The following is a 14,343-nucleotide window of genomic DNA, read 5'->3' on the forward strand; positions in this document are numbered from 1 at the left end:
TAAGGACAAGCCAGGTTCTTGCAGGGCACGTGAAATTGACATAAAATTGTCTCCTCTCCAAGGGTCTCTCCTTCCTCCTCAGTGTCCCTTAGTAGACTCCATGTGCTTGCATACACTTTCTCGCAATGCTTGTCCTTCTCTGACTAACCTATGTGCTCAGTAGGCATATCCCCAGCCTGTCATTCTGGATCCAGTCCCCCCCCCACTCCCCTTGCATCCTCCAACCCCAGCTCCTCCAGCACCACACTTTCTGCCTTCTAGCATAATTGCTTGCTTGTGAGTTTCATTTGTGGAAGGCAATTACAACCTTAAGTAAGCACTGCTAAGAGAGGCATCCAAAATCGGATGGGGAGGATGCCAGGAAGCAAGGCCTCTGCCCATCTCCTGTTTCAAGTTTGGGAACTGCATGGACTTTTTGACTTATCAATTATAACTTGTTGATTACACCTTAATCACCTCCTGGAAAACATCCTTTTACTCTGGACTGAAATGGAGATAATGTAGCATGTGTTAGACAAAGAGTGAACCTTAGACATTCCCTTTAACTCTGTCAGTACAAATGATAATTCTTTCGAAAGAAGTTACGGGACCTTGTGGGGTTTGCCTGTGTAAGCCCATACTCCCTGCTTGCAGTTTGAAGCACAGTTTGGATGTCATTTTACTCCATGTCTCCTTGATTGCAATCCCTAAGACCCAAATAAACACTTCTGGTGGCTTTACAGCTCTTCTTGGTCAACACATTCATCACTAGATAGTGAGATCTCTGAGTACCAAGCATGTGTCTTGTGTCCTAGGTTATCAGCATTATTTTAAGCTTGAGAAATATTTGGTGAGTAGATGTATGTTATCATTACTTTAGCTGATGTTTTTTTTTTCTTATAACAGAAATGACAAGTCCAGAAGAATAAATAATAACATGCCAAGATTTTCCATTTATGGGTTTTCTCTATCCATAAATCAGATCTCCATTCTTGCCAACACATGTCCAATAATCAGTTTACAGCCTTTCCCATGGGAAGAAGCTCATACAGAAGGAGCATAGTTTTTGGTTTGAACTTTCTGGAAGCTAAGGTTTGTGTTTTCAAAACAGATTTTATTTATTTATTTGACAAAGTGAGAGAGGAGAGAGAGTGAGAGCAGGGAGAGGGGCAAGCAGAGGGAGAGGGAGAAGCAGGCTCCCCAAGGAGCAGAGAGTCTGACTCGGGGTTCCATCCCAGGACACCGGGGTCATAATCTGAGCTGAAGGCAGACGCTTAACTGACTCAGCCACCCAGGCACCCCTCAAGGCTAAGTTTTATGGTTCATTTTATAAGAGATAGGAAGTCTAAAACCTCCCATTCTGATTTTGGCCTCCCTGTATTTTATTTATTTTAAAAATGTATTCAGAAATAGTGATCTGCTGATCACAGAGTAAACCAAAGAGTGTAACTTCTTTTGGCCAGAAGTCGTGCCCACTTTCTGGGTATGGAAACATCGCAGAGAGGCTGGTTTTCACTTGCCCACTAGAAGAAAACCCAAACGGTCTTGAACTTGTCTAGATGAGCAGAACCAAACAGCTCACTTCAACCAGAAGGTGAGAGAAATTCAACCCTGCAGAAGTAGACCTGAGCTGTCCCGCGTGCCAAACAAAGACAACACTGCATTTCATCATCCAGCCAGTACGGTGCATCCAGTCCTGCCCTTTACCCCCTCTCTTTGCAGCTTTTGTCTCCCTGCCTCTTTTCCTCTTCTTGCCCTCCCTGGCTCCCTTTGTGCTGCACAGAACAGCAGAACTAGTGTGCATTAATCTTCTGACTGTTTCAGCATCCAGGGACCCAGGGGCAGCCACAGACTTGGAGCGAGGCTCTCATTCATATTCTGGGGCCAGGCGCCCGACATTCCTTTAATCTTGTTAAGCTCGGGAGGAATGAGGCATGCATTAATTGAATGAGATACAGTATTCATTTTTGCAAGTGACTGCCCCATTTGTAGCCAAGACAGAAGCTCAGGGTGACCCAAGGGTTTTCTCTCTCCTTTGCCCCTGGATGCTGTAGGAGCTACAGAGGGGCACAGAGAGAGAGACAAAGACAGAGACAGATAAGAAAGAGAGAACAAGGGAAGACAAGAGTAAAGGTGAGAGGCAAAGGGAGAGAGGGAAGCCCCTGGGGCTAGGACTCAGTGTGTTCACAGTTGGAAAGTGCTCTCCTGGCTGGTGTGATTCAATGGCATCAGGAAACACAGTGTGCACATCAAACATATCTATCCCCCCACCATGCGGGTCTGATCACCGCACTACTGACCAGTGGGGACTCTGAGACTTCCTTCTCTAAGAGCTACAAGACCCAGGGATTTGAGTTAAATCCTTTCTACCTCTGCCCTTATTATAAAAGGGGAACTTGTACTCCACACCAGCAAATGCTGCATCTGCACGAACCTCAGTGTTGCTAATCACCCCCTTTTATGCTCATGAATATAAGTCTGCAGGCTGAGGAGAGAATTCATGCTGACATAAGGATCTGAAAACACGTTCATCATTGTGTTACTATGAGATTTTTATTGGTTTGTTTTAAAACTCAGATAAAATTATGGGAACTCCCAGGAAAGGTTTTGAGTTCTGTCGGCCAAATATGTGGAGGCAATTCATTGGTGGCCGCAAAATTTCAGGGTATTTCGGTAACGGTCAACAGTATGGTTTTCAAACTCTTTTCCAGAATCGTGGAACAAAGGAGATCCCATCACAAAGCTCAAGGCAAAAATCTAGATGCTTTGACTTAACAAGGTTGGCAGGTAAGGCCAATGCCACCTGGCCTGGCCTCACCCTGGGGTTGCTCTGCAGAACTCTGCAGAAGCCCAGTGTGGTGCTCCCACCCTCAAATTTCTACCCGTCCCCTCAGTCTGATTATTCTCTTCCACCGTGCTTTGGTTTGGTCTCAGCAGTGATCAGTATCTGATATTACTGTGCTGATTTCACTGATTGTCTGTGTCTTCTCTTAGACTCTAAGCTGTGTGAGGACAGGGGTCCTGTAGGTGGCCTCACAGCTGTATCCCACCACCCACAGCAGAACCAAGTACGTGGTAGGCACCCAGTAGTAGCTGTTGAGTGCTGGAAGGGATTGGCAGCAAGAGACAGCATATCCCAAGCCTTCGTGCAGTTTTGAGCTTTAATAATCTCAGAAGTACAAACCTGACAAATTTCAAGAAACATCTTTTGAAGGCATTGTTATTTATATTTGCTATACAATTTTGGGGGGGGGTTGCACATTTTGGACAGTAAATTTTTAATTTTAATTTTTTATCTTATTCCCTTTGATTGACGATGTCAAACACTGACTTAAAAATCAAAAAGAAGAGAGGCACCTTGGTGGCTCAGTGGGTTAAGCATCTGCCTTCAGCTCAGTTCATGATCCCAGGGTCCTGGGATCGAGCCCCTCCTTCATTGGGCTCCCTGCTCAGTGGAGAGTCTGCTTCTCCCTCTCCCTCTGTCCCTCCCCCTTATGTGCTCTCTCTCTCTCTCAAATAAATAAGTAATCTTTAAAAATCAAAAGGAAGAAAAGAATTAGATTATTTTTCTAAAGCATTACTGAATAAAGGCATTTTCAAAGTCAAAAACTTAAAATTAATCTTTTTCTTCAAAATTCATGAGAGTAAGTAAGTAGATAAGGAAATGTAAATAATTAAACCTCAAATATACATATTTTTGAGGTTATTAAAGCTTCAAGATGGCACTAAGATTTTTGGACATGCCAAATGGATGTGTTCACATGTTTTAGAACATTTACTTTTTAGGAGCCAGACTAATGGGAGCTTTCCTCCAACCCTGCCCTGTGTCATCTAAAAGAGGTGGTAACAATTATGTCCATGACAACAGACAACAGAAATCAAAGAGAGAGCTCATGTTAGAGGAAGTTTCTCAAAGTCACTCATATCCAAAGGCAGATCAGACAATGTTGGAAGAGAATGAGTTTCTTGTCACTGCAGGTATGTGGCTCCAGGCTGGATCCAAGCTATCCCAGAAGGGCAGGAAAAGGGAAGTTATTCAAGCATTTTAGTGTAGCGGCCAAGGTCAGAACTTCTGGAGCAGGCTGTGTGGGCTGCAGAATTATTCTATAGCTTACAAGCTGTGGCGCCCCAGTTTTGTTCTCTGTAAAAAAGGGATGTTAATGTATAATGTATTAATATATAACATGTTAATATTAATGTATAACTATAATGTATAATGTTAATATATAATATATTAATGTGGCAGCATATAATATAGATGTATATGTAATATTATATGTATTATATATAATAATGTAGGATAAGATGGTATAAAGGGTTGGGTAAGGAGTTTTGCATTGTGTTTGACACAGTGGAAAGAATAACTATTTTGTTGCTATCCTTATGCAAGTATCAGTGGGTGTTTGTACTAAAGGATCTTTGGGGCACAAGATTTTGAGGTACTGATGAATAAGTAGAAAAGATGAACTCCTGGAAATTTACACACTCCATTTGCGACCCCTGAATGATACATGGTTGATGGAGGGTCCTGCTGCTTGATAGCCTGGAGCTAAGATGTGGGTGTGGAGGGATCCTTTGTCTCTTTCCAGTGATTTTGGTGGTGCCCTTGGAAGGGAGGGAAGTGGGGAGAGGGTGTAAGAAGGCCCAGGTCTCCTTGGAACTAATTTGATTGGGATGAAGCAGCAAAGGTGAGTTGGTTCTGGTAGAAGAGGAGGTAACGTTTGCTTCCTGGTAGAAATTCTGGCAGCTTTGGGTCCTTCGATCTTTAAGCCCTTCACCCCACGACTCCATTCATCCATCCATTCTCGTGTCTGATGATGAATCTCTACTGCTTATCACTGACCCTTCCTTGTCTTTACTCCTTTCTTGCTTTCTGGTGCTCAGCAGATAGGCTTTGAGCATCCGCTGAGCCCCAGAGGGGCTCAGGTGAGAGAAAACAGATACGGCCCCTGTCCTCATGGGGAGAAAGATACAGATCAAATCACCACGCACATTAATATGTCCAATAGCTGACAGTGGTTAGTGCTGGGATGAAAAAAAACTCCTCATGCTTTATCACGTGCAGATGAGGAGGCAGGTGGGAGGCCATGCTGGAGGAAGCCATGGGAAACAGGAGAAGAGGATGAAGAGGTGTGACCAGGCAAAGCTATGGGGGAGGTGTTCTGGGCAGAGGGAAGAGAAGATACAAAGGCTCATCAGTAGGAGGGTGGCTATACTTCCTAATTCATACCTGCTAGGTGGTTTTATCTAAATTTTATTTACCCAGGGACTAAGCATTTGTGCATAGGAACTTAATATATGATGAAGGTGGCACTACAAATCAGAGGGACAGGAAGGATTACTGAATGGTTGGTATTGGGACACTGGTTCACATTTGGAGAAAAATAAAACTGGGTCCCTGGCCACCATGACATACCAAGGTGAAATCCAGGTGGACTAATGACCTCCTGTAAAGATTGGGGAGAGGTGTTTGCACTGCCTGTAACTGAGCAGGAGCGAAGATCGAGGACATACCAAGAAGACATGCAAATCAGCAAGAAAAAGACAGGACCCTAGTGGAAAAGTGAGCAAAGTTTGTGAATAAGAGAGAAACCCAACAAGCTAGCAGGCAGACAAAAAGATGCTGTGTGATTTTCTTCCTTCTTTCCCTTCAGGGGACTCTTTTACCATCTTATCTCCACTATTCTCTTCCTGGGTTAAGATTCTTCAGCACCTTAACTTAAGCCTCTTTTTGTTTGAGGACAGGTTGAAGAGAGAGCCAAGAGGCAGGAAGGGCTTGGACCACCCCACCTCTGGCATCTCCTTATTTGTACTGAACACCTCGAGACCGCCAGGGACTAGCAATGATCTTGTCTGGCCACCAGGTGGCGATCTAGAACACCCCCTAGCTCAGAAACCTGCAAGGAGAGTCTCTGGAAAGGCATGGTTTCTTTAGAATAATAAAAACCAGACAACTTTTGGGACTGCCAGCCAGAAGGAGCAAAACGTTTCCCCTAAACGTGTAAGGCCTAGGAGGCTGAAATTCCACATATTTTGTAGCTCCTGAGTAACATAGGGCTTCCTGATGAAGAATTTCTTGTGCTGTTCCGGGGAAGCCCAGAGGACACTGGATATCGTAACAGGCACAGGACGATGGGGACTAGACTTTTGGGCCCCTCGAACAGTTAGCATCAGCATGAGTAGTTCCAGAGGAGCAAAACTGGGGTTAAGGGAGTGGAAGAGGAGGCTCCGGTGCTTATGAAACCCTTTGTGTGGCTGGGCATGCCTCCGACCAGCTCTGGTCTATTTCTGGAACCTAGGCATTGCCATGAGACCTGAGCAGGCTGGGGTTCCACAAAGCACAGGTCAGGTCATGTCTTTAAGGTAGGAGGCTGCATTCACTCGCCTTTGGGATTGGGAGTCAGTCAGCAGATGAGGCAGAGTTCAGGGGTTGCACCTGCCTGCATCCACTGTCCTCTCCAGGTGTCTTTGCGAGGGTGTGTTCTCTGCCTCAGGATTTATGCTCCACCCATGTGACCTGGCAGCTGGATAGGGTGCTGAGGGAGCAGGAGTCACCCCCCATCAATGAGGGATGGGCGGCGGCGGATAAACTCCTCAGCCTCTTCACCTTGGTGGGGGGCAATTCTGTGGGGTGTCCCCACAGTCCCTCAGAGACCCACTTGCCCACAGGAGCAGCCAGTTCATCTATACATCCTTTGTTGGCTCTCTTCCCTTAGCTGTCTCTCCTCCCCTGGTTTCCCAGGATCACCTCCCAAAGAAACTCCTTGCGCCAGTGAAAAGTAATAAAGGGAAAGTTCACCTAAATGGAATCGGGAGTCCAGAAGGGGGAGCCGTATCACTCAATATCAATTACGGGAAGAAATGTCAATAACAGATCCCAGCAGAGTTGTCAACAGGAAAGAATCAATAATTTCTAGCACCAGCTGGAAAAGATGTACATTGTATCTCCTTTAAGAAATCCACTACCCCTGGGGGGGTGGGGTTATGGATATTGGGGAGGGTATGTGCTATGGTGAGTGCTGTGAAGTGTGTAAACCTGGCGATTCACAGACCTGTGCCCCTGGGGATAAAAATATATGTTTATAAAAAATAAAATTAAAAAAAAAAAAAAAGAAATCCACTACCCCTGCAAATCAGCCAAGGAGTAGTGAAAATCACCCCAAACTCCTGCTTTTCTCCCGAGGACTATCCTTCAAAACAACTCTTCCCAACTTCTTCCTCCTCCATTCCACTGCTTTGTGGGATTTGCCTGTGGTTTTGCCATATCTTGCAAAGTCCTGAATTGCAATTCTGTGTCATCTTGAATAAACCCATTTTGTCAGCCCTCTTTTTTTTTTTTTTAAAGATTTTATTTATTTATTTGTCATAGAGAGAGAAGCGAGAGTGAGCACAGGCAGACAGAGTGGCAGGCAGAGGCAGAGGGAGAAGCAGGCTCCCTGCCAAGCAAAGAGCCCAATGTGGGACTCGATCCCAGGACGCCGGGATCATGACCTGAGCCGAAGGCAGCTGCTTAACCAACTGAGCCACCCAGGCGTCCCATGTCAGCCCTCTTATTTCTTGTGTTAACACACTGAAATCCTTGTCTCATGTTTCTCTTTTAGGGAATTCATACAAAAAGAACAGGGAAAATAGGACCATTTGATGAACTGCTCAGATATTTTCAGAGCACAAATAACAAGAGAGAAAAGCCTAGAAGACAGATGGAGAAAGGGACCCTGTAAACTCTCCTAACACCTTGAGCTGCTCCTAACTCAGTTTTGCAGGCAATAGTTCTAAGAGTCCCTTGTTCAAAAGAAACCCAGTTACTTCGGGCTCCAAAGCTATTTTGAAACTACACTTTGGGATCCAAATTATTTCCAAGGCAATCACAGTGAATGGGAAGTCCAGGTGTGAATTTTTCAGTTGCCTCCAGTTCTATCCTGTGGATAGGGAGCCTACCTCGCCTCAGATCCCCAAGGTCCCAGCCTGCATTATAAATTATTAACTGGGTGTTATTCTTTCTTCTGAGCTCATAATGGCTTCTGACATTTTAATGCCTGCATTTTGAATGCACACAAAGTAAAGAGCAGAAACCGGAGGGGCAAGCTTCCCTCGTTTGCATTTCAGACCCTCCAGATGTATTCTTTTGTGAAATTCAGCATCCAGCTTGGGCAAGCGTCTTAGCAAACAGCTCTGGAAGAGGTTAATGATGGGTTTGTAAAGGTTGTTCTGGCTTTATTTTGGTCCCTGGAAATGCAAGTGTCAGCACAAAGTATGTTTATGGTTTCATTAAATTGCTAGGAAAAAAATATCAAGAGAGTTGTAAAAAAAGAAAAACAAGTTTGAGTGACTCAGCTTTGAATAAATTAAGAACCAATTTGATGCAAAATGTGGACCGTGCCAAGAGCCACTCCATTCTCCAGCGGGATGTTGACAGTGTATGGACCCCTTTCATTCTCTCTCCCACTCTTTTTTGGAGAGGGAGATGCTGGTTTCTAAATGTCTAGTGATTCTGCCATCCTCATTTCTAAAGTCCCCAGTAAAGGTGAAATTGTTAAATATCCTTCCCATGGAACTTGATACACAGGTTTTAGGTAGAATATATTTCCTTAGGAGATGCACTGTGTAACCCCCCCCCCTTTTTTAAAGTGAGTTCTGAGTCTGCGTACAATAATTTGTACACATCTTTTTATATTCTATAGGCTTTATTGGAGTCTCATTAGAATGTAATTGATAATAACACAAAAGAGTACAATCAGTACAATTCCATTCATATTCCAGTTGAAAAGCTGGCAATGACCCCTATTTGTTGTGAGAAATCAGGCTCATGCTTATTCTTGTGTATATGAGTAGTAGCAGGGAGGGGATGTGAGGAGGGTTTTGGGATACTGGTGATGTTTTGTGTCTTGATGGTTTATGTGGATGTGGTCAGTTTGTGAAAATTCACTGAACTGTGTGCTCCTGACCTATGCACTTTTCTGCATCTATAGCACACTGGAATAAAAAAAAAAAAAACAAACTCAGTGTATTGATATTGTCAGATAGATTAAAAGAACTGGTTCCCTGCACCCCCCCCCCCACTTGCTAAATCTACTAGTGCCAGGGGCAACTGGGTGGCTCAGTCATTTGGCATCTGCCTTTGGCTCAGGTCATGATCCCAGGCTCCTGGGATCAAGCCCCAAATCAGGTTCTGTGCTCAGCGGGAAGCCTGCTTCTCCCTCTCCCTCTGCTCCGTTTGTGTTCCCTCTGTCTCTCTATCAAATAAATAAAAAAAATCTTGAAAAAAAACCTACTAGTTCCAGGTCTGCTGCTCCAGTGGGAATTTTTGCCAGCGCTCCCCCTCTCCCCCTCAAGGCTGGAGACCAGAGTGTGAGGCTTTCTGGCGCACCACACCTGCTGTCTGGCAGGGAAAGCTTACCTGCGACCTTGGAGTTGTACGCCACTCCAACCCCACAGATATTGTTGTTGGCTGCGGCAGAAACCTCGCCTGCACATCGGGTCCCGTGGCTGTGGAGAAAAAACAAAGGCAAGTCGGGACTTTCGGGAAGGCTCCTTAAATTCTGTGAACTGGAAGCAGTTTGGTTCTTTTCAATAGTCCGGTTAGCAGGAGTCAGCCCGATGAGGGAGCAGAAGGCAAGCTGAGGGCAAAGCTCAAGTTCACGGCCTCCCCCACCTCCCACCCCTGCACCCCAGGTGGGATCTGTGCGACGTTTCTCAGGCCTTCCAGGCTGCCTGAAAGCTAAGGCAAGGAAGAAAAACAACAACAACAAAAATATGGTTACCTTAGAGAAGTCACAGTTTTGCAGGATGGGAGTCTCCTCAGTGTACCAACATCTTAGTGATTTACAAGGAAAAAGCATTCTTTTTTTCTTTTTTTAAAAGATTTTAATTTATTTATTTGACAGAGAGAGAGACTGCGAGAGAGGGAACACAAGCAGAGGGAGTGTAGAGGAAGAAGCAGGCTTCCCGCTGAGCAGGGAGCCCGATGCGGGGCTCAATGAGCTGAGCTCAGTTCCAGGATCTTGAGATCATGACCTGAGCTGAAGGCAGACGCCACCCAGGCGCCCCAAGGAAAAAAGCATTCTTGTCAATAGCCTAACTTCCAGAGACCCATAGATGCAATTTCCTAGAGCCCTAAAGTCACCCTCCCCTCCCCTGCCTTTGTTGGAAACAAAGGCAGAAGGGAAAGTAAAATTAAATTTCTTAATGACCTGCAGCCCTCTGACAAGTACTTGAGGCAGGCAAAATAGAACATCCCTCCAGGAAAATCTCTACTGTCTTAAGGTTAAGGCTTTGTTAGAGGGAAAAAAAAAAAAAAACAACAACCTTAGCTTGACAATGGCGAATCCTAAGTGTCCTAAAGGTCCTCTTTTGCATAGGAAAGTCCTTTTGAAAACCTCCCCTCTCCTTTACTTCCCCCAAATCCCAAGTTTAGAATCAGTCACCCCTCACGCTTGTAGTGCACCTCTTTCTGCTGGCAGGTCCTGTCCCCGTGCAAAATCACAGTTTTGCACCCAAGATGTCTCAAGAATTCCTTCTTGGCCATTGGCTCTGGACCTCACTAACATTCCAAAATGGTATCAAGCACATGGCCCACCCACTTTTTCATCTGTGTAGCTCCTTTCTTCCCCCTCTTCTCCCCCATCCCAATCTTCACCTTGACTTGTCTCTACCATAAAGAGGCTTCTCTGAGCATTTCCAACCTTGAGATTTGATCTTTACTTTAAAATTTGAAGTATCTTCCAGCAGAAAATACACTTACAGGTTTCCAGTGAAAACCAGGGATTCTGTGACAGTTTTGTGCTGGTCGGAACACTTCTGTTTTGTTTGAAGCACTAGAATTATGGCTGATGTGGGAAACAAAGGCAGAAGGAAAATTATCAAATGTCCCTACTCCCTACAGCCCATTGACAAATCCTGGAAACAGGAAGAATGACCTTCCTTTAGAGACTCCACTGCCTGGATCTTAATACTTTGCTAAAAATAAAAGGCAATCCCAGCCCAACCTTCAGGCTCTTGTAAGTCGACTTTAACATCTAAAAATTCCTTTGGAAACTTCCTTTATCTTTAACCCTCACCATCCAAGACATAGGTCGGCAATCATCCTCCAAGCATACGACCCGCCAAAATACATCTGAAGGGTCTCATGACTGAGTTTTTTCTAAACAGTAATAAATGACCTTGTCTTAACAATAGCTAACCCACTCAGCATCCTGGGAGGCTTACACTATCCCTAACCCCCTCCCAACTTGAAAGTATATAAAGGGCCATTCTTCATGACCCCCAGTGCAGCTCTTTCTCCCACTTATCCTGTCCCCATGCTTTAATAAAACCACCTTTTTGTACCAAAGACAACTCAAGAATTCTTTCTTGGCTGTCGGCTTCGAACACTAATGTCTTTCCTACATCATGGGCTACTAGTTATTTTCAAGGCTGGTTCTCTACACAGGTGTGTAATGCTGCCTGTTAGCTATAGAATCATGGTGACTTAGCTCTTTTGGAATATCGCCTTCTTTGAGGGCATATAGAATGTTGTAGTTTCCCGCCTTCCTCCAGGAATAAGAAAGCATACACTGCCAACGTTCTGCATGCAATTTCAAGAATTGAAAGAACATTTGAGGCTGACCAGATTAAGAACCCCGGACAGTTTGCTGGAGGTGAGGTGAGGTGGGGAGGGATAATTCAGTGATGGGCATTAAGGAGAACATTTGATGTAATGAACACTGGATGTTATATGCAACCCATGATCACTAAATTCTATCTCTGAAACTAATAAAAAAAACTCTCCATAAAATTAATTGCACTTGGTATAAACTCATATCTTGACTTTTAAATTGTGTTTGATGTCGGTTTTTTTTTCTCCAGATATTGTGGAATGTTAGTTTGTAGGCTATTAAGTTGGAGGGTTTTTGTTTTGTTTCCTTTTCTTTCTCTCTCTTCCTCTGGGAAGTTGTTGTTGTTGGTCCCACAGTTGTTTTAATGGACTCCTTAGTTCTATATCCCACAGCCAAGGCTTATAATGAGGTTTTAGGGCCCTTGATTCACAGAGATATTGGATATAAGCAAGCCAGTGGGCAACTTGGCCAGGTTCATGGACATGAGGCTCTAGCCTCCAGTCTCCCTAGGTCTACAGATCCCTATACAACCAGAACTGTATAGCAGCTAGGTACAGTCTTTTCAGCCATGTCTTTGGAGAAAGATACTTTCATGTTAGATATATTGGAGCTGAAGTGCAGGGCTCAGTCATTCATGTTTCCTGGCTTATATCAAATGCTCTCTCCAAGGGTAAGCCCAAATGGCTGGATAGGACAGCATGTACAACTGCTTCTGGGGAAAACCCCAAGTCACCTGGCAAACACTCAGTACTTTCTGGAGAAGTGAAGAGGCTTTCCATCTTTCTGACCCTAGATGCTAAGCCCTTCAATCTTCCCCACAAATCAACCTTGTTTCATGCATTTCAGCCATCTTTGGATATAACTCTGCTTTCAATCAGAAGTGCAGAAACACAGGCACCAGACTCTGGCCAGAAAGTTTAACCTTGAGCTACTGTTTTCTAGTTTTTGTCAAAGGCTCAGATGAGAGATTGAATGGCTGAGAAAGGTTGGTGAGGTCATCCATAGCTGGGTTATCCATTGACTCCTTTGGCATAAACACTCCTCACTTTCTAGCTAGTTGGAGAACCTCTGTCTTAGCTCCTCTAGACATCCCTTTGCTGAATTTCACAGTTATATTTGTTGCCACTTAGGGAATGCCTACCATCTGTCATGCTCTGAACCAAATACCATATATGCGTGTATATAGTCCTGCATACAAACCATCTAGGTGGAGTTCAGGCCCATTTTACAGATGGGGAAAAGTATTTAGGGATCACTTTATCTATTCCAACCAGTTAAAACACTACATTTGTCCATCATAATCTGCTTTATTTTTCTCCCTTAAGGAAAGAATTATTGCTACCTGAGGGCCATAAAAGTCCCCCATATGGCATGCATAATATTAGTTTCCAAGGTAGAAATGACTACACCAACATACAGATATTTCTTTTACAGTCTATGTAATTCTCTCCATAACCCCCTCCTCTGTGTTATGTCTATTTCTTTGAACTGAGGGGAAAAATCTAAATAATGAAGATCTGTCTAATGCAGGTAGGGAACCGGAAATTTTTTAAAAAAGCAACTGTGTGGTATTTCACCGATGGCTCCTAGCAGCTCACAAAATTAAACTATGTAGGATTTCTCTATGCTCCGGTTTGGGTAGAGAGATAGTTAATGGGAAGGGGCAGCATTTGCACTCACATCGGCTTATGAGGTTGTCTCAAAGCTCACATGAGAGAAGAAGTTAGAGTAGGTCTTTGAAAACAGTTTGAATTTGATTAGCCAGTAGCTGATTTCAGAATTAGTTCTTAAAGACAGGAGGGAAAGGTGATGGTCTATTTCTCCACCATTAAGTGTCTCCTTGGTAAAGCATCAGTTTCCATCAACGTGTAAATATCCAACCAGAAATGGCTGTTTTCCTCACAGGTTCTTTTTTGGCCTGTTGCACAGCATTCTTAAAAATGAAATATGACTTCTAGTAAGAAAAAAAGTTAATCACTGAGAATCTTGCTTATTTGAACTAATGCTATCAATCAGTTGAGCTCACGTAGAGATCTATGTCCTTCAGCATCTGTTTACCCTTCTTCCTCCGCTCACTCCCAGTTTGGTTGCCTGAGTAATAAATGTCTTCTCCCTTTCTGAATTTATAGTAAACTCTTTGTGGCCAGGAATTGCCTCTAATCCAGAATCTCTTACTCGTTAGGGCTCACGAGAGAGCGTGCAGCACCGTTGTGATGCCCCATAAATTCTGCCGATGGCAGGAATGACATTTCAGTGGTGAATGCCTGTCAAAGAAATGCTATGCAAGAGGGAGTTTTATGGACAGCAGCACAGTAATGGAATACAGATCTGTGATGCATCACCAAACATTGACCTAAAAGCGAGCAAGGCTGGGAAATTATTGACAAAGCGTGGGCTGCAAACCTTGGAAGAAGCAAGCCATTCTAAAACGGACAGGTGTCAAGGGCCCTCAACACGTAGGCATGGCCGAGAAGGTCTGCCACCCATCCATCAACCAGCCAATCAATATGCACTGAGTGTCAGCAAGGAAAAACATGTAAAGCTAGATGCCGATACCACACAAGAAATAAGTTATATCTGTTTTGCATATTATTGATGTTCATTAAACATGGATTGTTTTCTACCTTTTTGCAAACTGGGTTACCCCTACTATGACTATATTATTATTTTGCTTGGCAGTCTGTATTTCTCTGATTACAAGCTAGAAGGAAATTATACTCCCTTTACAAATTTCTCAACTGTGTTTCAGCTATCTCCCTGGAGCTTGGAT

General features: G+C 44.0%; 1 protein-coding gene across 2 annotated transcripts in view; it reads right to left on the reverse strand.

Annotated features, from left to right (window-relative positions):
* The window catches only part of PCSK2 (proprotein convertase subtilisin/kexin type 2), a 257,758-nt gene that overhangs the window by 47,198 nt on the left and 196,217 nt on the right, over positions 1–14,343 (reverse strand). For both annotated transcript variants that reach the window (XM_047745216.1, XM_047745217.1), the window contains exon 7: positions 9,377–9,465. In XM_047745216.1, coding sequence (XP_047601172.1) covers positions 9,377–9,465 — 89 coding nt within the window. The remainder of the gene's footprint in view (positions 1–9,376; positions 9,466–14,343) is intronic.

The sequence above is a fragment of the Lutra lutra genome, chromosome 9 (genome assembly GCF_902655055.1).
Source record: "Lutra lutra chromosome 9, mLutLut1.2, whole genome shotgun sequence".
NCBI classification, from domain to species: domain Eukaryota; kingdom Metazoa; phylum Chordata; class Mammalia; order Carnivora; family Mustelidae; genus Lutra; species Lutra lutra.